This window comes from Blennius ocellaris (assembly GCF_963422515.1).
Source record: "Blennius ocellaris genome assembly, chromosome: 14".
Taxonomy (NCBI): domain Eukaryota; kingdom Metazoa; phylum Chordata; class Actinopteri; order Blenniiformes; family Blenniidae; genus Blennius; species Blennius ocellaris.
In genome coordinates this window covers 11158540-11181298 of record NC_137663.1, presented here as the reverse complement: position 1 = coordinate 11181298, position 22759 = coordinate 11158540, and the positions used below count along the sequence as shown (strand labels likewise).

Below are 22759 nucleotides of genomic sequence, written 5' to 3'. Positions count from 1 at the left end.
TGGTGAAGGAGGTAAAAAAAAAAACGATGACACGCCTCGAACTTCAAGAAGGAAACGTCTGTACGTTTGTCAATAAAATAAATGATAAAATGGCTTTGGAAGTGACCAGTGAATGGAAGTGACCTCGGTGAAACAAAACAACCAGCCCCGAAGCCATGGAGCTCATTACTGCTTTTCATGGTCACCACCCAGACTGAATAGGAAATGAATGCCAGTGTGTGGAACACAATAAATCCAGTGTAATCTCTGTCCGAAAAGGAACCACGTTGGGGCGCAACCCAGAACTCGCTGGAAAGTACTGGGTCATTTGCGATTCAGAGCAACGAGCCAGTGACTGAATTCACGTCCTGAAAGGTCTAAATGATGCAGAGCAGTGACATATTATGGACCTCAGCAGGCCACATGGGACATTCACTTTAAGCAGGCCCACACAAGCTCCAAAGTACAAGCTTCACCGACAAACAAACAGAGAAAGTAAAGACCCACGTGCATGTGCCTGAATGTGACGCGTCTCCGTGAGCAAATCAATACATGTGAAAACCTAAACTCTTCTTCGCTCGCATGCTGTCGGAGTTTCTCACCGAGATGCTCGCCATTTTTATAGTCCTGCTCAAGGAAACCATGGAAATGTCAAGCAAACAAGCGCTGTCCTTTGGCAGGCAGCTCGCTGGCCTGTGTCTGTGGGAAACGTCAGACTGAGCTGCTGCTGCTGCTGCTGCTGCTAAAGCCGTGTCAAACGTATGATGGGGAAGCAGACGGGCCCGACTTGGTCACTGGACCAAAGAAGTTACGTTAAAGTTTAAATCCTCCCAAAGAATTGACGACCCGTTCTCCTTTAACTGACGAGGTTTCATTCTGTGTTTGCCACTATATAAAAGTATGTTCCTTATCTCAGTCTATGTGTATTCAGTTTCAGCACAGTTGTGCACCACAAGTCTGTTCTCGGTCTGATTATGTTGAGTCTTTTAGCACAATTACCCTTTTATGAAATGAAACTTCAACTGCTGAGTTCCCTTCGAGGTATTTGTCTTGGTCAAGTGGGATGGCCGGTGAAATAGCATTTGGATGAGGTAACGCTAAACCTCTGCCCTGAAACTAATCAATATTAATGAAATTCCTCTGGCAGCCAGCTTTCCTCCGGGCACAATGTCCACAATGTCATCTCGGTGGCAGCTTCATATCTGCAGGTAATTCATAAATACCTCCTTGTATTTTGAGATTATAATGTGAAGAGAAAGTCATTTATAGTTCATTTTATTCCACTTGGTCATGTTTGACAACTGTTGTGACACAATCTGGGCCTTCATGCTCCAGTGAGCTTCGGATACCTTCCTATTCCAAGTAGCTTAATGGAGTTTCCCTGCAACAGATCTCGGTTTGGTGCGCTGAACTGGGCGAGCAACGCGAAACCTTCACTCATGAATGCACATGAATCAGATTTTAAGCTTTGAGTCACGCATCTGAATTTGGAGATGAGCTAATGTTTGTGAGTGACATGATGTTCCTCCATTGTAGAAAAACATCTGTGGATGCAACCACTGACATGTCATATTAACACTACAATTACACAATGCTTATCATCGACAGAGGGACGGATCCCTGCTGTGAATGTAGAGTTCACATTACACTTTGAAATTTGGCGAAAACAAGCTTGCGTTTTTGTTGTTTTTAATGGAGGTTCTTGCTTCCATGTTGGGACAACTATCGTCAGTTATACTAAAAATCAACTCTCCTTTTTTGTTACTTAACTTCACTTAACTTCAATCACTGTTTTCCATTCAACATACTTTTTGGGCTCATATTTTGAGCCTTTTCTTAAAAAAAAAAAAAATCTAATCATGTTGTTATGCTCTCATGCTTTTTTGCCTTTTCTCTCAGTCTCAGAGCACTGTTTTAATTACATGTATATGGCGGTGTTTTTGCCTTTGGCACTGTTTTGTCAAAGAGGTTGTTTAGCTTCTCTTCTTCTCAAAAAAAAAAAAAAAAAAGGGAAAATGCACTGTTGGAGAATGCGTCCCTGGGTCTGAAACACTTCAAATTGTTTTTTATTAAATTTGCAAAGCGAGTGAAGTTGTCTTGGAGAGGATGACTGCGAATGGTTCTGCATTACCCTGAAAATAAACAAATGTAACTGCATTTGAAGCCTCAAGTCAAACTGTAAAAGCTGGTCTTTATTTGTGTCGTGAAAGTATTTTTGAACCTCATCTGGGCTCCCGACCGCTGGCCTCGGCTGCACCGGTGACCTCTACGCTTGGCTGCACGCACAAGCAAGCAGAGGATCGGGCTGAGGACAGATAAAGGCCAGAGGACAATGTGTTGAGTTGCAGTTTTATTTGTGGCGCGGATATTTATGTTCTTAGAAAATGAGCAGAGTGACTGATTTGCTCGAAAATGTGTTTTTTGTTTTGGCGGCCTGTTACCGGCTGGGAGACCGATCCATAACCCAAATAGCTTCTGACTGCAGTGAAGCTGTGACCTCTGTGAGCCTCGGAGGGAAAAACAAGACAGAAATGACTCTGCAGGACGGTAATGGAACTAGTCAAAACATTAAAGCAGTTTAACGGTGGAACTGGATTGCATTGTTTATTCTTGCTTTTAACTAGAGATGGATACCATCCTGGCTGTTTGTGTTTGGGTGATTTATGTTGAATCGCCTCAGAGAGCAGCACAGAGAACTCCAGTAAAGAAGCTGGACCCTCCTCTCTGCGTCTCTCCGACAGAGTTATGGCTCTTCTTGCTGAGTACTTGGACCTTGAATGATTGTATCTCCAGTCTATCTTACTGGAAGAAAATAACTTCTTTTTTTTTATAGAGCCGATGCTGTCTGGGAAGGCAAAAGGTCGATGCGACCATGAGAGAAAAAAAAAAAAAAGAGAGAGAGAGAGAAAAAGTCTCACATGCATCTTTCAGAGTTGGTTCAATGGTGCCAACGGTTGTGGAACTTTACATACAGTCTCTATGGTATCCGCTGAAACACGCAGCTGCTCCTCTGGGATGAAAAGAGCATATTTAAAGAAAAGTGCGTTGGAATGCATGCGCCCTTAAAAAGACTGAACAGACAGAAAGAAATGGGGGGGGAAAAGGAGAAGACCTGGAAAGAAAAATACCTGCTGGGGAGCATGAGGAGGGAAAATGGGAAATAATACAGAAGCAAAGACTGGACATTGAGATTAGATAAGATGCCATGGCCTTAATTTTGTATTTCTGGTCTAGAAATCTTGATTTTGCAGCCTGTTTACCTTAAAATGAGTGTGTAATATTGGGTGTGTGTTTTTTTTTCTTCTTTTGTTCATTCATTTCAGTTTAATGTCCATACAGTGAACAGTTCATTGGGTTAAATTCCGGATAGAAAGAAAAAAAAAAAATCCTCATGAATTAAATATGCCTGCTTTTCCATAACGGTAAATAAACTAAGAGTCTCTTTTAATGAAAGAACACTGACGTTATGTAGCTCTTATGAGAAATTGAGCCCTTGCATCAATCTGTCATCACTCTCTGTTCGCCTTACCTCACACAGGGCCAGGTTTTACTGAGAGGAGACTAACATATGAGCTGACTGTTTTGGTTTTATATTCGCTTTTATTCAAGCTGACTTGAGAGGGTTGAGATGTGTTGCATATGTCTGCAAAAAAAAAAAAAATCTGCAGAAAACTCAACTTGGCAACAACATTTTTTTTGGGGGGGGGGACTCTTATGGGGATTTATATTGTGCACAGTAAACAAAAGACCTCAGAGAATATTACTTCCCAATAACATATCTTTTATACATCTTCGTCATTGCCAGCAGGAATAAATAAAAGTTTTCCCAGATTTATTCAATGTGCATTTGACTATGTCATTTGTTTGTGCGTTAGTAGCTGTGTGGCTTTTGTTATAGTTTGACCACAGTCGTTCAGACATGGAAACAAGCGTCACGTTGAAGTGATTTTCGAGCACGTTGTATTTCATCATAACGTACAGGAATGTTTCCTGTTCCCGTGACAAAATGAAAGTTCAAGAGTTCATTCAAAGCAGTGAAGGATGATACCAAGAGCTGTACAATAGTTCACTCTGCAACAAGATCCTGGTTTGATTCTGGGATTGGGTCACTTTCTTTGTGGAGTGTGCATGTTCTACCTGAGTGTGCATGGTCCCCTCCTTTAGTCCAGATATGTAGAACTTCCTTTTATATAGCCTATGGTTCCGTGGTAGAATTCTTGCCCCACTCACAGGAGGCACCGGTTCAATTCCCAGCCAAAACAATGGAACCTTGTTTGTACTATATTCAGTTCCTTTTAAAGACACATTTTTGTTTATTCTGGGGTTTTTTGGATGGGGCATCCCCCAATGGGTATCAACCTTTGTCTGCAAATGAGCCTTTATTTTAAATCAGAAATTCAAATATGAAAAACTTTACACATGCATGGGAGTGTACATTTTCTACCTTTTGAGGACATTCTCGTTATAATCTCATTTTAACACTATTAAGACTTACCAGAAGTAAATTATAAAAACATTATTAAATTTAAAAACAAAACTGGCTCTTCTCTCTTTCGGCCCTGTTTGTTGAAGTGACTAATCTCTGTGAACAGCTTCTTTTCAATGGCTGATGCATTAAGCCTCTCCTGCGTCGTGGCGTTAGAGAAGAACCTCTCAGCTTCTGCAGTGGTCATTTTTTTATAAGAGGAATCGTCTCTTGAAAGACCTCATCCCGGCTGTTCTCCATAAACAGATGGAATAAATCCACTGCACCATGACAGGCTTTGAATTTCTCTTTGCCCGGAATGAGTCAACTGTTAACTTTAGAAAATTCCTCCTGGAAGTAAATCTAACCATGACTCGATCAGGCAGCCTCAAAAGCAGGGCAAACCAATTTTTACTATATTTAAGCATTATAAGGACAGCAATAAAAAAAAAAAAAGCAATCCTTTTTTTTAGCTTATAATCTCACATGACGAAAAGGTTTAGCAAATTCTTCAACAGGAATTTTGAGCTAATTATCATTCTCACACTGAACATGAGCTTCCACAATGCAAAGCCTTCATAAACGTTTACATCCCTTGAGATACTGCATACTTTGTCTCCAACATTTCCATGCCCACCATCTGATTTCCATAAGGATTTATTGGGGAGTGCGAGATGAGTATGAGGTCACTCTGTCACTGTCTCTTTCTAAAATCCTCTTTTAACTAGAGTGGAAGCAAAGCTCAACTCGGGCTTCATCCCTTCACGAGGCCAACCAAAACACGGAGAGGGTCAAAGGTCATCCAGTGATATACACATGCAAACAAACTGAAGGCGTCTCAAACTGTGCTCCTCCTCATCATTTTGGACTGAATAAACACAAAAATACACACATGTGCATATATCTATAAGATTTAAAACAGACCTGTTCAGACTGTCCCTGAGGCTTTTGCCGTTAAGTTGCACTTACGATTTTTCCTTTGTAAGGCCTGGTAACACTTCCTTAAGATTCCCTCCATGAACATTAAAAACAGCCACAGCAAGAGTGTTATAAGGTTACTAGTGACAACAGTACACATAAACAGAGTGAAGGAAATTGTTTTTCATTGAGTTTTTTTTGCTTTAAAAAGCTAATCATTATAAAAAAAACAAAAGAAACATACAGTAATTTGTTTACTACGGGAAGAAAGCACATGCTGCTACGTGTGGCCTCGTCTCTAATTCTTCACTGAAGACAGTTAATATTGAAGTTTTCAACAGCAGTGTGAAAAACAGATCCACGTGCACACATTTCACATTTCATTCCTGTCCCGATTTGCATGCTCGGTAATTCTTTGTCATCAAAACAAAACTGTTGATGTTACTGCTGCACTTATGCCACAGTCCTTTAATGTACAGCAAAACGTCCCGCGCTGTTTGAAGTGCCACACATAAGATTATCCCCCGACTCTTTCATTATCGAGGAAAACACTCCTCCAACGGCGTTACAGCCTTGAAGAAACTTGACTGTAATAAATTTGGGTTTTTTGGGTCGCTTATATGGGTTTTTTTGAATTATGGTACATGTCTTCAATTTATATGAGAGGAGGAATGGTTAGAATGCATGTGCAGTGTCTTATACACACGTATAGTCTGCGTACGAGCACTCATCCATAAAGACTTTACAAATCATGGCTGTCACAGGCAACAGATTGGTACCGTATGGAGCAACGAATCTGGAATGAATACCATGCTCCTTACAGGTCCACATATAGACAAGAGTAAAATAGAGAAATCACTTGATATCAAAGGGGGGAAAACGAGAGTTTCTTGAAGCATTCTTTTTATACAAACTTAAGTATTTTTGCTCCATGTCAATGATTTATCTGATCTCATCTTTCTTTACCAGCTCGTGCGTGTAAAACAAACCTGAAGAAGTAAACGATACAGTTAATCTATTCACTTCTCCTCACAGGTCAGTCTGAAATATTTGACCCTGCCTGAAATAAACAGTGTTTTAAAAGTGTGATGGACACTGCAGTGCTTCCCGCATACCAACACAGCTTCAAACTAGACATGTTTATCTGAAGTGAAATAAATGTTTAGAGGTTGGGGTTTTTTTTTTTTTTTTTTTTTTCCCATGCAGAAGTCTTGTTTTCTCAAGTTGTATCTTTTTTTTTTCAGTTTTAGTTACACGGTGAGTGCTTGTGTGTGACCTTTTGTTCAGGGACGCTTCTCATCCTGGTCACAGTCTGTTTCTGCCAAAACAAAAAGGTTGAAATACAGTTTTGATGCCGGATCTTTTGCACTGGAGTCGACAAAACATAACCTTTTCTGCAAGCGAGCCATCAGAATAGCACTTTCGCACTTTTGCAGTGAATGAAGACTTTATTTTTTGGACAGCATTTTATAACAAATCTTAGGATTGTTCATTTCAGCGTACATTTTTTGAGATAACTATTCAAAAATGACATTAATCTCACGCCACTCTCTATTTCTGAAGCCTAAGCAATAATTCAAATCAGTGCTTCAGAGTTAATCACTACAAAGTTTTTTCCATGTTAATGTTGAATGTGAACATGTTGTGAATGAGTGTCGTACTTGGTGGAGACTGTGAGTAAATGTGAGTAATGCTGATTCTTTAATGATGTAACCATTCATCCAGACATTATCTCTTTTACTCCCCGAGTTGATTCATCGGCCCGGTGTCTCTCACACTGAAGCTCACAGGAATTCTGCATGTGTTCATAGTATCTTCACTGGTGTCTTGAAATTGCAATGCAACCAATGTTCCACATTCCCTGAAAGCATCACCAGAAAGAACGAGAATAGCTGAGGTATCATGGATCATTTCCTTGAAATCCGTTCCTATTTAAAAAGATGCAACACACACTTGTTTTTTTAGGGGTGTTTTGGACTTTTGCTTGATATCAAACCGAAGATGACCATGAGAGGTGGATCAAACAGAGTCGAGCAGGTAATAAGAAGCTAAATAGATGATTAAACCGAGACACATTGAAAGGCTGAGACCTTTGTACACACAGCAGGAGGAAAGTGAACATTCAGGTGAGACACATGGAGGGCGGAGCCACAAGACACAAGACGTGAGAGGAGAAGTGGCTCACATGAACACAAAACCTAAATATAACGTGAACCATGACATGAACCAGGAAAACAATGAAACATAAAGTCACCAGGAACCAATTGGTGAATAAAGCACCAAACTGACCAAAACAAAATTCCGTTTTAACTTATTTCACTTATTTATTGTTTACTTATCAATTATCACTTGTTTCAGTTATTTATATATATATATATATATATATATATTTATTACAAATGATCAACAATCCTTTCCTGTATGCAAATATACTGACAAATATTCGGAATGTAGTTAAATCCATCAAGTTTTGATCATCTAAGACGCCACAGGACAAAAAGTACAATCAAAACAATGGACGATATGTTCCAGCAGAACACCTTTAAAAATAAAGAATTTATGATTGGACAAACTTAGCAGAATATTGTCATTTGATTTGAGGCCTCTCGTAACCTGTGTGTTTGAGGTTTTGTGTCATAACACATGAGGAACCCCGGTGGTGCCGTAACATGAGGCTGTCGTGTCAGGACTCGAGTATAAAAGACAAATTGATTACTTTGTACTTCTGTATGTATTTCTGTGGGAATTCCTTGCAGTTTACAATTTGTAAAACAAATGGGAACAATCACGTCATGGTTATACAATTCTCATTTTATTTAGAACCTTGGGAAAAAAATAGCAAATAAGAAGATCCAGATCAAAAATGTGTGTTTGGTAGAACAATAAGTTAAATACAAGACAAAAAGGATTTGTGACAAAAGGATCATTAAAAGACAAAAGGGCAAAGGCACAGGTGACTTGTTATGTTATGAACTAAAGCAATTACACCGGAACAAATATGTACAAAACCAAAGAAACACTGTCGCAGAAATATAATTTTCACATAATTTACAAGAGGGCTAATATTGGTGGTATAAACCAGCAGCTACACATCAATGTCGATATCTTCAAAAATCGATGGACAAAAGTCAAAGAACCAATCTCAATAACCTTGTTAGTAATATTTCTAAAATCGAAAATAATACCACTCTTCTCCACTCACCAGTTCACTCCACTACTCACAATAAGCTAAGACTGATGGCTACATAATTACAATTTTATTTCTTCCCACAGAAAGATCTCAAGAAACTCTCAGAGGAAAACTAGAAAATATATTTCATTTTCTGTGACCGTGGGTCTGAATTCACTTTCGGGAGACAATACAGCTTCCCACACCTACATCTGCCTTTTTTCCTCTCTTCCAGAGAGGTACTGTCATGTCAGTGTGTAGCGAACCCCCCCACACCCAAAAAAAGAAACGAAAGAAACAAAGTGAGTATTACTCCCACATGTTTGAGTCTGTCAAGTCCCAGTTTACAAGTTGCTAACAATTTTCTCTGGCTGTGTCTCAAACGCACAGAGGCGATTTAAAGGCTGTCCTGAGAGGTGGGGAGCCGTCGGTGAACTTTGGGCGCTTGTTTTTTTTTTTTTTAATATTCTTTTTATGAATGATTCTTCTCTCAGTCAGGTGTGTGAGCCAGAGACGCCAACATCTACGATCTCTCGCTCAAAATGTCCCCATTGCATGCATGCACCGAATTAAGCTAAGTGAATGATCATTAAAGTCTCATTTCTCATTTTGTTGTTTCAAAACTGAGGTCGCTGTGTTCACATCTGGGAGAGATTCTTTAAGCCGATTCTCACCAAGTTTTAGAGCTTCTCACAAAGCTCTGAGGCTATCTCCTGCCGGGATTTGTTTACGTTTTGGAAGGTGGTGCTTGCATAGCTACATACGGAGGCATTTACCAAAGGTTAGAGTTCGGTACACCCGGTCACCAAAGCATACGGACATGAATTCCAGACACTCACAATTATACCTGTCAGGGATCTGCTTTATATTGCCTATTGCTTCATAAACTGATAAAAAAGAGCAGATGATCAAATTCTGGAAAGTAAACTGCGTACATGTAAATCAGCAATGCAAGTATAATAATGACAATAGCATGAGTAAAAACACAGATTTCAACCCTCAACCACAATGTATCACCGTGCCGAACATGACATTTGCGTTGCAAACTGCTATTATAAATCCAAGAAAAGATCCCAAAAGATTTCTAACGACCTCTGAACAATCAATCGCAGCAAACACACCAATCAGCTGAAACGGTTCGTGTGATGGTATGCAGAACACACACTAGCATCTTGAGGTTATTGCAATGCTGGCATATAACAATATGTAGGTAATATATAGAGTAGTCACTTCAAACAGCATTCAGCTTTCTATGCATTGTTTCCATGTTTTAACACGCAATCCTCAGTGACTGGGCTGCACTTGTGGTGTAAATGTATATACTTTATCATGACAGTGTTGGTTTTATTTCCACAGAAACAAATATTGACTGCAAGCAAGATGAGATGCGAGACGAGAGCCGTGAGATTGGGAAACAGAGAATAAGGCCAGCTGTTTTAAATGGTCGACAAAGCCTTATGCTGCCAATACATTTCAATCTGCTCAATATACATAGCATTGATGGAGTCTGTCACTGGGGAAATGCTGATCTTAGATCATTGAAACATGAATATCAAAGGCCTCTGAATGCAAAGCTGACCCCAGATCAGCATTTCTTCTTGACAGAGCCTGATGGACAATTATTTGAATCCCCAGTTATATCACTGTATCACCGGCCCCTCCATCTCACACTAACTCCACCTTGGAGTTGGGATACACTGCAACAACATCGTAGCCTTCTGGGGGCTGGACGCGGGCCATGGCGTGAGTCTCACAGTACAAATTGTCCTCGATGAAGAAGTAACCTCTCTGCTTCAGGTTGATCCCACAGTCGTCACACATGAAGCACTCGGGATGGTAGAGCTTGTCGCGGGCCTTCACGATGGTGCCGCTGGAAGAGGGGGTGGAGACGGAGGGTGAGACTTATGAATACGTCACATGTCACTGAGCAGAGGATCACTGAGCAGAGGATCAGCCAGGTGTAATTTAATGTGACTATTAGGAAACTATTGTCAGAAACACATCAATGACAAAAGATATGCAACAAACTCAATCACAGGTGATGCTTGGGCCATGCTTCACATTTAGTTTTTGAGATTCTCGCTGTGTCAGTCGTTTCAGGCTGCTTGACTTCCCTTCCTCATGTCTGATTGCTGATTGCTACCCTGATGTGTTTCACCTGTGCCAGAGTGTGTGATTGTCTTCACCTGGCGGCTGTGGTTTATATTGGCGCTTTTCTGCTGACTCTTGTTTGCTGGTTTGTCTGTGCTTCAGTGTTGGTTGTGTTGCTGTGATTTCTTCATTTCCTCATCTTCAGGCTTTTCTCTGTGTTTGGATTTTTGGACTTTTTAGATATTTGTCTCAACAGCATGTTTTTTAGGTTTTTTTTTTTTTTTTTTGGCTGCCTGTTCTACCTCCCCTGTTCTCCCAGCACTTCTGATGAAGCAAGCCCCTTTAACTGAAATGCTGGTATCTGGCCTAATGAGTCCTTTCCCCAACCGGTGACCCCGGACAGCTGGAGTATTTTGGAAGCAGGTTTTAGGGATGCGGTGTCACTGGAGAGGCCAAATTGTTAAGACACCATAACCTAAAAAGGATGCAAATAGTGGCTCACAGTTGTATATTGAATTCTCCATGGTGACAAATACAGCCATTTTAAGTGTGACAGTATTTGCGTATATAGTTTAATAAGGCCTGAGCAAAGGTATAAGTTTGCATCGGGTGTGAGTGTGCTCTCGAACAGCTCCATATTTATTCTGGCAGAGACCTGATGCAGCAGCAGTGAATCAAGTGGTTCAGTCGCACATTTGATGGCAGTATTCAAAGGCGTTCACTTTTCTCAATAAGATTTTCCTTTGTGGACTGGGAACTGGGCCCAGCGACCAGTCAGCAATTAGCCTGCTCCTTTTTTTTTTTTTAACTGCTCTCCCAATGTAACCACACGACGCTCTGAGTAAACTCTCGACACAGTGCTCCATACATGTTTCACGGAGCTGTAAAACTCTCTGAAGTCACAGCAGTCTGACTGTACCCGACAAGCCTCCACAGGGGCCGCTTGTTAACAAGTACAGCAAGCTCATGACATCACCGCTTACCTGCAGCTGCCTTTACAGAGCCAGGATTACTTGTGCGTGTGGTTGCTTTGGCAAACGTCGAATGGATGTGCATGCACCTGTGTGTGTATTAAGACTGCGTATACTGAGCATGAGAAAGGGTGTGGAGGACGGAGTGGTTTAATCATTAAAATGATAAGTGAAGACAGATTTCTCTGAGGACTTTTGAAAGGCCTGTTGGTGCAAGTCAAGCCATGGAAGCAAAGTGCTTTACAGAAGAGTCAGGCAGGACCTTTGAGTCACCTCACATGGCTTCATGGCTCATGAAGCAGAAAATAATTTCGAGATGCATTTCAAAGTGCTGTGACAGAAAAACGTCAACATCAATGGGTTTTAACAGGAGGCCACACCAACCTTCGCTTAACAAACACAAAAGCAAAATATACTATCTCATTTTGATGTATTTGGTCGAACAAGTCTTCAATTAAAACATGTCAGTTACAGACTTGTGTTGTTCACTTGTTAGAGTTTAGGTAAACACCAAACCGGGGTCTTTTAATACTTACACGATGCCGTTACAGCAGCGTGTGCACTGAGGGAGCTTCTGAAGTCCTGTCATGGGGGGTGGGATCGGGCTTCCCAGCTTGGGGATTGGAGACCGAATTGGAGACTTTAAGCTTCTCATCCTCTCTGTTGGTGACATACCTATGATGACAAAAAAGAAGAAAATTAAATTTAAAGCATTTGAATGGACACCATAAACATCCCAGAGACCAGGCAACTCAAAAAACACCTCCTCTGGTGACCACTTTTTTATATATGTGTGTGAGTGTGGGTGTCCTGGGACCAATAAATCCGAGTTAGTGCTGCTCTGGTGATTCAGGGGGAAAAGGCAAAGAAGTTCACATGAGTGTGTATTAGTGTGTTTGCCCTTTGCAGGAAATTCCATTTTAGTTTCAGGTAGTAAGACGAGGTTGGGAGGTGACACGAAGATGGATTAAAAGTTTCCACATTATGCTCAAAAGAGAAAACATGTGCCAGTTTCTGCACCACACTGAGCTGTTTAACCTGCCCTGACCGAACCTGGAAAAAAAGAAAAGTTAGTCATTTTGTTTCAGAGATCCTCAAAAGCTAAGCAATATCCATCGACGGTAACAGATTGCCAAGATTCTCAGAAATTCAATGTTGACCACAATCGATATTATGTTGAGTGACATCAGTCATCTACCATATTTGACAAAACTGATATAAAATCTTAGTTTGTCATGTAAATGTTTTGGGTTTTTTTTCCTGAAAGTTAAGATCACATTTCCTATTGACCCTATCTCTTGCTTTTGTAAACAGGATGTTGCTACTTATTCTTCTCATCTAAGTCAATTGAGACATCAGAGGATGAAGGAAATGTGCACGCTAATGTGCTTCACAAGTTAAAATCTGCTGCAGTTGACAAAATAACGCGAATAGTCTTTATTGATGTAAAAAAAACAAACACAAACTTTCTCCTTGTTACTGTTGCTTGTTGCTCAGGCTTGTTTCTATGGCAAACATTAGATTGTATGGTCCAGACATTATTGTATTCTAATGAAAGGAAATGTTGTATTTGGTGCTCAATAGATAAAATAGAAGTGATTGTTCCTTTATGGAAACGTACCAAATGTGGTTAAGTGAGAGAAAAGTAATCCTTTTCTCTCTCCGTCTCTCTGGCATTACCCTCTCTATGACTCTTCTGTGTGTCTGGCATCTTCCTGTGTGCTCCATTTAAGTGTCACATTCTGCAGAAGCATTTCCAAGTAGGAATTCATCAGTCAAACCGGCCAGACACCAGTAGGGGAAAACATCCAACGCCACACAGGCCAGATTCAAGAATCACACCGGTCCGCTACAATTACATAATGTGTGTGAACAGCAAAAGTTGAGTTCTGATGACATTTATCTTTCTGGGAAGAACAGCAAGATTAATCTTTCGTACATTTTGCGGATGTCTGACATACTGTATGAGAATCCCTCATAGATACATTTTTTTAGGGGTTTTTTTTCAGCCTATTTATGTTCTCACTATCAGTTTTTGTTAAAAGACACATAAATGACAGGGGCAGTTAATTACGGTTTTGGCGGGCATGGCTTTCGGGCTTCCCACGGGTGGTGTTTTATTTCTTTATTAGAAACGATCAGATCAGACTATCAAACGTTTGGTTATGCCTGACTGGAGTGTATGAAAGTGCTTTATACTGGATGTCTGGAGCCATTTCAGCAGTTCCTCGTGCAGCTGGACGTCCATGAACTGCACTGGATGACCTCTCTCTACTGATGATGTGCCAGCAGAGGCCATATAGGCCGACAAGCCAAGTATCGCTGCCCCGAACCACAGTGGACTGACCTTCCATCTGGCACCTGGCTCAAAGCAGTGTCCTTTTCCCTCGGTAACAATTAGCCGCTGACTGCACTGTGATTCCAGGGGCGCACATTAGCTGGATGTATTATTTTTTGGGGATTAATGTCTCTATTACCTAATGATCTAATGCTGCACACTAATGGAAAACCTTTCTATGTGCAGCGCTCCTGTGACTTTTGAGCAGAGGGGAAGGTTTGACTAATAAGAGTTTTCAGACCACAGGCCATGATTAAGTGCAGTAAGCAGAATGAACAAGCGCATGGTTCTAATTTACATTTTGAAATTGCCAAATTAGGATTCTTATATTTCCTAGATAAACACAGACAGACGTGATGTCGTTGCTCATTTGAAATGGACCTCACCCCATGTGACATTCATGGCACCCCATGTGTGTGTTCCATACTGTGACTAACATCAACCAGACTTGTATTGTAAAACAGACACATGCAGGCTGTTAACCTTCGTCCCAACTCGAACCTGTCTGATGGGGAGTCTGAAGCCTCCAGAGATTTATGGACAAAGGGAATCACAATGTCATTCCAGACAGCTAAAGTAGGTTGGTGCTTCGAAGGCTTCTATGCGATACATAAGGGGGCTGTCAACATTAACAGCAATAGTGAGTCTCAACACAGTACAAATCCTTAGTTTGTCACGGGTTTAAGTTTGCATTTTTAGCATTTCTTTGGTTGCTTAATTTGTTGTGAGGACAGTTTACTTTTCTGACAAAAGAGATTTGCGACGAATGTCGCTGCCTCAAACACTCTCACTTTACAACTTTACTTAACGGTTTCTTCACCCTTACACATTGTTTTCCAATCGCTGTGGAGCCTGTGGAATTCTGGGTAAACTGACACTCTTGTTTGCTTTAACTCTAAAAGCCCCTGGAAGTCAACATGGCCTCTCCAGGGGCTTTCACCTTCAAAAGCAGACTCACTGTGGTGATACAAAATCTTGACAGCCCGGCACACATTGGAAAGCAGGATGATTTTCACACGTGAAACCTGAGAGCTATCAGACCATGTATCCTTTGTTTGTTGTTTATGGAGTCCTGTGAAAACAAGACCCGACCGAAACACCGTTGGCAGGATTTCCCTCTCGCGGGGATTAAGTGATGCTTCGAGACGTCAACGAGGACGCAGGTAGCTTTTGAGAGGATCCAAAGCCAAACAAGAGGTGTCTCCCGGTTTCAATGAGGGCTTTGCTTATCAAGCAGCCTGCCAGTCCCCAGGGCTGAAAGACAACTGACAGCAGACACGGCAGGCTCCATTTAGTCCCTTGAACCCATCAGCGGTCTTACACCTTTCCTCCGCCATCTGTCATTACCACCTGTCTCTGTCTTTAGCACACTCTGCCGGATTGCTTTGAGCATTAAAAGAAGTGATAATTAAGGGAAACAGCATAGCTTGGCGGTCTTCCAGGTTCTCCCTGCAGGAGCAGCTTGCTTTGTTTCTTAGGCTCGAAACTTTCCTTTTAGCTCGCACTTCAAAGCCCGGAAATGTGAAAAAAAACATGCAGTGTAACACAGTTTCACATGGAAAGAAATAGATCACGTTAGATGAGGAATTGAAGCTTGTCCATTTGCCTTCATTGTATGTTTTTGCAAAATAAAAACTTTAAAAATGGTAGAATCAATGTGGTGATATATGCTTTTAGGGTTCACTTTACCAAATGGAATGAGTGCAATCCAGTGAGTAATGGTGAGGAATAATACTTCAATTTGTATTTTCATATTAAAATCAGGGGTTATTGAAACCCCTTAATAATGCAGTTTACGCATACATTTTCATAGGCGAAGATGATCCACAGTCTAAAACAGAAGAATTCATGGAGATGATCAAGTATCTATTTCACCAATTATATGATGTTCAGTGGGATTACTTGTAATCAAGTAAGTCAGTTTGTTTTTGACTCACCGTTATGGTCCAAATCTCAAACCTTCAAAATGTGCGCAAACTCTAAATGAGTTCAATCATAACTCATTCGGTAAATATGACTCTCCAGGTCCATACATGTATAGCTGGTAATGCTCCAGAAACTAAAACTGACATTAAAAGGATATTCGCTCAGTGTTTACAAATTAATCATTGGCGATTTGTTCTCACAGGGCACAAGTCCACTTCTCAACAATTCTTAGAAATTCTTACCAAAGCACTTGGCTTATGATTATTACTTTCTCCACGTTCGCCCTGCTTTAGTGGTGAACATGGACCCTGAAGAGGAGGTTTTAGTTCTGGGGATTAGCTTCCCCTCTGCTCCTGTCAGCATCACATGACTCTACCTCAGATGCTGGAATGCCAAGCAGTCAGAAGAGAGACAGGACGACCAAATATTTAACTTTGTTGTCCTTTGTGATGTTGTCTTTGCTGTAAAATGTCCTAACAAAACTTCCCTTTCTGTTCAACTGTGTGTGAGCTATTTAAAGCCCTTCATCTTTCTTTTGCTTTCATTGTGTCTGATTTTCTGTTTGTTGCTTTCTCTCTCTCTCTCTCTCTCTCTCTCTCTCTCTCTCACTTCCTATCTGTCCTCCAGCCTGGCTGTCTGTGTTTCTCTATAAAAGGAAAGCTATGCCACTTTGACGCAACTCATAACAGTGCCTGTGGAAGATGTTCTGCGTTTGAGGAAATGCTGACTCACGAATTTCCAGGGTTAAGACCATAAATACACATAAGATATTACATAACAACGCATGAAAATTGCACAGACAAAACCAGCTGTTTGTGGTGTAACTTGCCTTTAAACATGTCATAAATAGACTATTAGGACAGCTAATATATTGTTGCTGAAAATACTCACATATGCACATTGTTTAGACACAAATCTGCTTGCAGTGAAAGCAGACGCCTTTGTTTATGACTCACTATAAAAGACACACATGCATGAATTCTTACCACCATCTTCAGCCTCGAGGATACCCTGAAGGTATTTGAAGGAACCAGACTGTTTGGGTTCTGAGACGGGCTCCTCATAGTCCTGCAGCATCCTGTAGACATCCGACTGCAGGTCGAAACCATTGCGGCTCACGGGGGACTGGACAGGAGGCTCTGGGCTGAGTGACACAAGAGAAGCCGGTAAAAATGTCAGGTGCGTACAAAACAGGAATTTGTTAGAGCAACTATTTGAAATAAAAGCACATTATTACAAGGATTATGATGAAAATGATGACGTGAACATCGGGGGCTTGTGGTGGAGTGAAAAACTACTGCTACCACACTTTTGTTTCTCACTATTTCTATGTACTGAGGCGAATAAGACAAATTGACAGAGGGGAAACCAAAGGCGTATACTTTCTCAGTCTCTTCCTCCAATGCCAAAAGCACACACACCTTAATCTCATCACCTTTGCAATATGTTTTTTTTTTTTAATATATATTCATTCATCAACAAATAATTATGTCACCTCACAGGAAGGAGCTCCTTCTTTGGGTACATTTATAAATCCAAACATCTCCGTGGTGAGTTGTGCTGCTGATAAACGTGAGCAAATCCTGACACACTTAGCAGAGTGTTTTTATCCAGACTCCTCTCCAGAAGGAGTCTGGGGACACCGTTGTGTGTGTGTGTGTATGTGCGTGTGAGAGAGAGAAAAAGCCTGCAACAGTGAATGTGGGACAGAGAGGCTTGGGAGCATTGTGTAAGTGAAGGTGAGTGACAGCAGGCGATGGACAGTGTTAAAATGGCATTTGTCCATGCGCAGGCCAAGTGAGGATTAAAAGTCTTATCCAGGGGAACTCTGAGAGTTTTGGAGAGGATGTTCACTCCAACACAAGACACACAGACACACACACACACACACATTTATTACACGCTTGAGGGGATACACAACAACAAATGGCTTTTCCAGCAGTGCAAAATGTCTCTCCGAGCAGGTGTGTCAGGAGACTTCCAATGTGTAACTGCTTAAAGTGTTCTCGAAGGAGCCAGCACATGCTTTTACGCATCTGTTTAAGCGCTGTAATAAATTGCCGGTCCATTTTCATATAAGGCTACACCTGGAGAAGCTTTCACAACAGATAAGTAGGATTGTAGAGGCAGTTATTCTCATACCACTTATGGTGTGGAATGAAGCCGGATTGGGGAAATCCCAATAGACAATTTCTGAGTAGATATGCCTCAACGGCTGTGTTAAATCCAGGGCTACTGCACAGACAAGGCTGACTCTTCTTCTGTGTTAGCAGATAGGACAAAGATAGTGATCACAAAAACCTATTTATTGGAATTTACGATAAACAGAGATCTAATCTGAAACGAAGTGTCATCTGGTTATCCCACCAAAACTGTAGATATGCATTGTTTGATCCCAGTACAGATTCGGGATGCATTTCGTCATCTACCCAGCTGTTCCTGCAGACACTTTGACGGTCTCACCTGTGTGTGGCACTGATGCTGAGGGCTCCCATCTTGCTTGGCAGAGCTCTGTCTCCGTTGCTGCCATTGTGAGCATACAGTCCCGCTGGGTTGTTGTACTGAGCGTGCCCATTGCCGTTTCCGTATCCGTAGCTGTGGCCGTTGTTGGGTCTGGAGTGTCCATTATTCAGATGAGTGGGCTGCGGGGCCTGGGTGGGCTGTGGAGCCTGAATAGGCTTCAGAGCCTGAGGGGACTGCAGAGCCTGAGGGGACTGCAGAGCCTGAGGGGACTGCAGAGCCTGAGGGGACTGCAGAGCCTGAGGGGACTGCGGTTCGGGGGTGTAAGAGGGTTTGCGGCTGTAGCTGCCGTATCCACTCGTGATTGGACGGAAGTTCTAAAACAAAACAGAAAAAGCAAGAGAGAAAAGGCATTAAAGGGCAGGCAAATCTTAGGACAGCATGGTTGGGAGTTATCTTTTTTTTTTATAGAAACATAGGTTGGGAACAATGTAGATAAAGAGTAACTCAGAGTCAATGACCAAAAACTTCGAAATTACTAAACTGGAGATTTAAAAAGTGAATCACGATTCGAAAGCAAGTGCTGTGGTGCCCTGAGTGAAATCCACTATTTTATGTTTTGTTTTTATTCTTTTTTAGATAATAGTGAGACATTTGAAGACACAGTTTGCATTAGATTTCCACAAATATTTCTGTCAAAGCATAATAACCATAGACTTTTCATTTGCTTCTTTCATGGAATAAAGACTTCAAGGGTGCGGACAGAGCCGAGACACATTCATATAATTTTGAATTGTGAGATTCTGACCACAGAAGTACCCTGCTGGTGCTGGTTTTGACGTATCTGCCGGACTAATGCAGCACAGATGCACAGCCACCTACAATTACACCACCGTACTCTCTGTAAGTGTGTTTATGCTGAGGTCAACGCCCTTTCCAGGGATTTGGATAACCGATGCTTTTACATCATTGAGGCTCCCGGTGTCCGCCGCAGCTATCAGCGCGGTGCTGTGAAAATGCACGTTGCCAGCCTGGCTCCTCCATCGCAGAGGCCCAACTCTTTATAGATAACGCTTTATTGCAAAGCTTGCATGATGTCACCACCTCTGATAGTGTTTCGGACATTGCAGTTTTGGAGATAGCCAGCGCTTTTGAGTGATTAAACATGGCTGCACAAGATCATAACTCTAGACTATAAACATTTCAGCACAAATGAAGTGACTTGTTTACAAGTCTAGCAATGTAGGAGGAAAGGAGACAGTGAGCCCCTGCAGTGTGTGTGTGTGTGTGTGTGTGTGTGTGTGTGTGTGTGTGTGTGTGTGTGTGTGTGTGTGTGTGTGTGTGTGTGTGTGTGTGTGTGTGTGTGTGTGTGTGTGTGTGTGTGTGTGTGTGTGTGTGTGCATCCATGTGTGAGAGTGTGTGTTTTGGGCTGGTTTGAAGAGCCTCCCCACAGGTGGTGGAGGTTCACCGCCTCTCCAGACAGAACCCCTGTCATTTCAACAGATGGGTCCACAGAGCGTCATCCTGTCCTCATCTCCCACATCGACCACACACACACACACACACACACACACACACACACACACACACACACACACACACACACACACACACACACACACACACACACACACACACACACACACACACACACACACGCACACATGCAAGTCTTCTGGAATCGGCACATTTCAGCATGCTGGACGTCCTCTCTTTTCCTCCGACAAGCCCACATCTTGAAGTCGGAGAAGCGCTCTGTCATTGCCCTGCCTCCTGCAGTTAAGACAGATGACTTGAAAGAAACTTGAAACCACCTCTTCCCAAAACCTTGGACAATGAAGAAGGATGAAGCCAAATAATGCTTGCAAATAACCATTCATGGTTGAATTTCACGGGGGCAGGCAAAGGAGTCACAACCGAATGTGATTTCGCCTCAAGAGCCAAACCCTGTCCGGGCAGGATGTCAGAAACACCCAGCTCTCTGCGGCTCCCTCTCCAAGTAAACCAGACACATTGAAGTCTGACTCCCACCGCAGAGCCAAATGGGCCCGACCAGATTCTACTCGTTATCTTTAGCTTTATTTGCACAGATGGTGCACTTCTTGGGAATTCAATGTAAGTTTTCTCTACCTTTTAGGAAATCTATGAAGCTTCACATAGGATTGAAGTCTATAAGTAACATTTGCGATTCATGTGGCTTAAATATGGACCTGGAGGTGGGAGAAATGAGGAAGTGGAGATTTTCTTTGAGAGTGACCAGAATGAACAGGATGGAGCCAAATATTGCTGTGATCAAGTGGTATCACTTTAATAATGAACATGAGAAGTGTGTCGCTGAAAATGTCCTTGTGGGGTTGTCTCACAGAAACATCCTCAGCGTGCTTCTGTAAACACCTTCACTTCCCATTTTGGAGTTTCGTACATTGTAATTTATTGTGAGATGTTCAGCTGCTTGCTTTCCTCACTCCCCTTTCAGATAATGCCTTGATTTATTGCAAAGTGTTTAATTTCCCATGAAAACACTCCAGAGGGGAGGGGTGAAGCTTGTCATAACACGCCACAGTCCTTACATGCCTTTTTCGTCTCCATTATTCATTTCTCACTATGAAATGGGTGTTGTGTCTGAAGGTAATACTCCAAACAATACCTGTATCACTGTCAGACGAGCTCAATCATGCTTGTGTTCAGAGGATAAAGGATATGATGTCAGGAAAATCCCTTATAGTGTATTGTGTTACACACTCCTACAAAGACGTGGCGAGAAGATTTATAACACTAATTTGTCCAGACATGTCATAAAAGAGACATTACTGTACATTACCATCAAGTGATGTGTTTCAAAAGAGATTTAAAAAAAATGGAAGGAAATGTGATTTTGCTGTGAGAAAAGGTTAACAGGACAAAATCATATTTACCCAGCCAATATGAAAGTTTTGCTAACCTAGTCATCATCCCCATTGTCTGATAGAAGTTAATGTTTATCCATCTTAACACTGTCTGAGACACTGCAGCTCCTGAATGCCTTGCCTTTGTCTTTTTCCCCTCATAACACTCTTTCCTCCCCTGGCTGCGCGCGTCTGTTCCACAGATACTTTCTTTGGGTGGATGGTGGATTTATAACGCGGCACATCTGGCGCTTCCCTTATAAAAATGCCAGTTTGGTAACATTCAAGACCCATAAGTGCTTTCAAGCTGCTCTCACAGTTTAGCAACTTGGATTCTTTTTCATTACAAAGATCCTCTGTAAGCAACATGTTTCATTTCAAAGATGTATCCTTCTACTTAAAAAGCCAAATGTACATGGGTTTAAAAGGGATTTGACCCTCAAAGTGGCTGTCCTGGTAATCTGGTGAAAACCTTATCGCTGTAATCCTCCTGGCAACCTTATCTCATTTTTCCAAGAATAGTCAAAACAGTTGACGATTTATAGACGGAGTTGCAGTTTATCTCTTACTGAGAAAAGATTGTTGAAAAACGTAACCTACAAGGTAATCTTTTCTCCAAATTTCATATTCTTGGGAATGAATTTCCTATAATTTTCTCCCAAATCTTAATCTGCTGGCTCAGGAAAAAGACTAACTTAAAAAATAAATAAATAAAATAAACATAAACCCTGAAAATGACAGGGAACAAGGACCAAGGATCTCAAATAGTATAGCACTGTTTTTCAGTGGTAAACAAGCTCCACTAATGTTTCAGGAAGACTGGCAGTCATGAGAGTTATGTACCAAAGAAAGAAACACATAAGAAAGCTTGCATTTGCAGGAATTTGTGTTTACGACTACCCTCCCAGCTTCTCTATTCATTAACCGGACTAAAAGTCCCTGTGAATAATAGGGGCTTGAATGGGAGTGGATGGCACTTTCAGCTCTGGTACCTCAGTCTACAACTGCTGTTTGGTCGGACTGATCAGGAGACATGAGGGGGAAAAGGTGGAGACTTTTAATTGAATTCATATGAGGACGAAGACCTCAGTCGTCTCTCCCAACCGGGTGCACGTATACAAAATCATGATAATGCACACACATGCACGCCACTTCCTCCTCTGCTGCCTCCTGCAAGCTTTAATCCCTTTGGACATTGAAAATTAAGCTTTTCACATGGCGCTCTGCACCACTAACCAAACACAAACCAGCCCATTGTGGCCCCCGGGGCCGGGCCCTGTGTGGCTGGCTGTGAGGAGAGACAGATGGGCATGAAGAGGAGGGAAGGTGGGGGTGCTGTGGGGACTTAACTAAGCAAAAGAATGCACCCATCTTTTTCCCATTTGATTAGACTCCTTTAAAAATGCATAGCTACTTTCGTCAATAAGTTTTAGGTTTCTTAGCTGTGACGATTGTTGGCCGGGAAATATACATTTGAAGAGAAAACATGAATGAGATAGAAATGTATGTTTAGTTTTGTTTACATGTGAAATGATCGATCGCTAATAAGCCAATAAT

General features: G+C 41.7%; 1 protein-coding gene across 1 annotated transcript in view; it reads right to left on the bottom strand.

The window, feature by feature from the left end:
* Positions 1-8155: 8155 nt before the first annotated feature.
* The window catches only part of pdlim4 (PDZ and LIM domain 4), a 38671-nt gene continuing 24067 nt past the window's right edge, over positions 8156-22759 (bottom strand). The window contains exons 4-7 of the mRNA XM_080508329.1: positions 18321-18694; positions 16844-17001; positions 12130-12268; positions 8156-10401 (exon numbers count right to left, since the gene is read on the bottom strand). Coding sequence (XP_080364455.1) covers positions 10197-10401; positions 12130-12268; positions 16844-17001; positions 18321-18694 — 876 coding nt within the window. The 3' untranslated portion in view covers positions 8156-10196. The remainder of the gene's footprint in view (positions 10402-12129; positions 12269-16843; positions 17002-18320; positions 18695-22759) is intronic.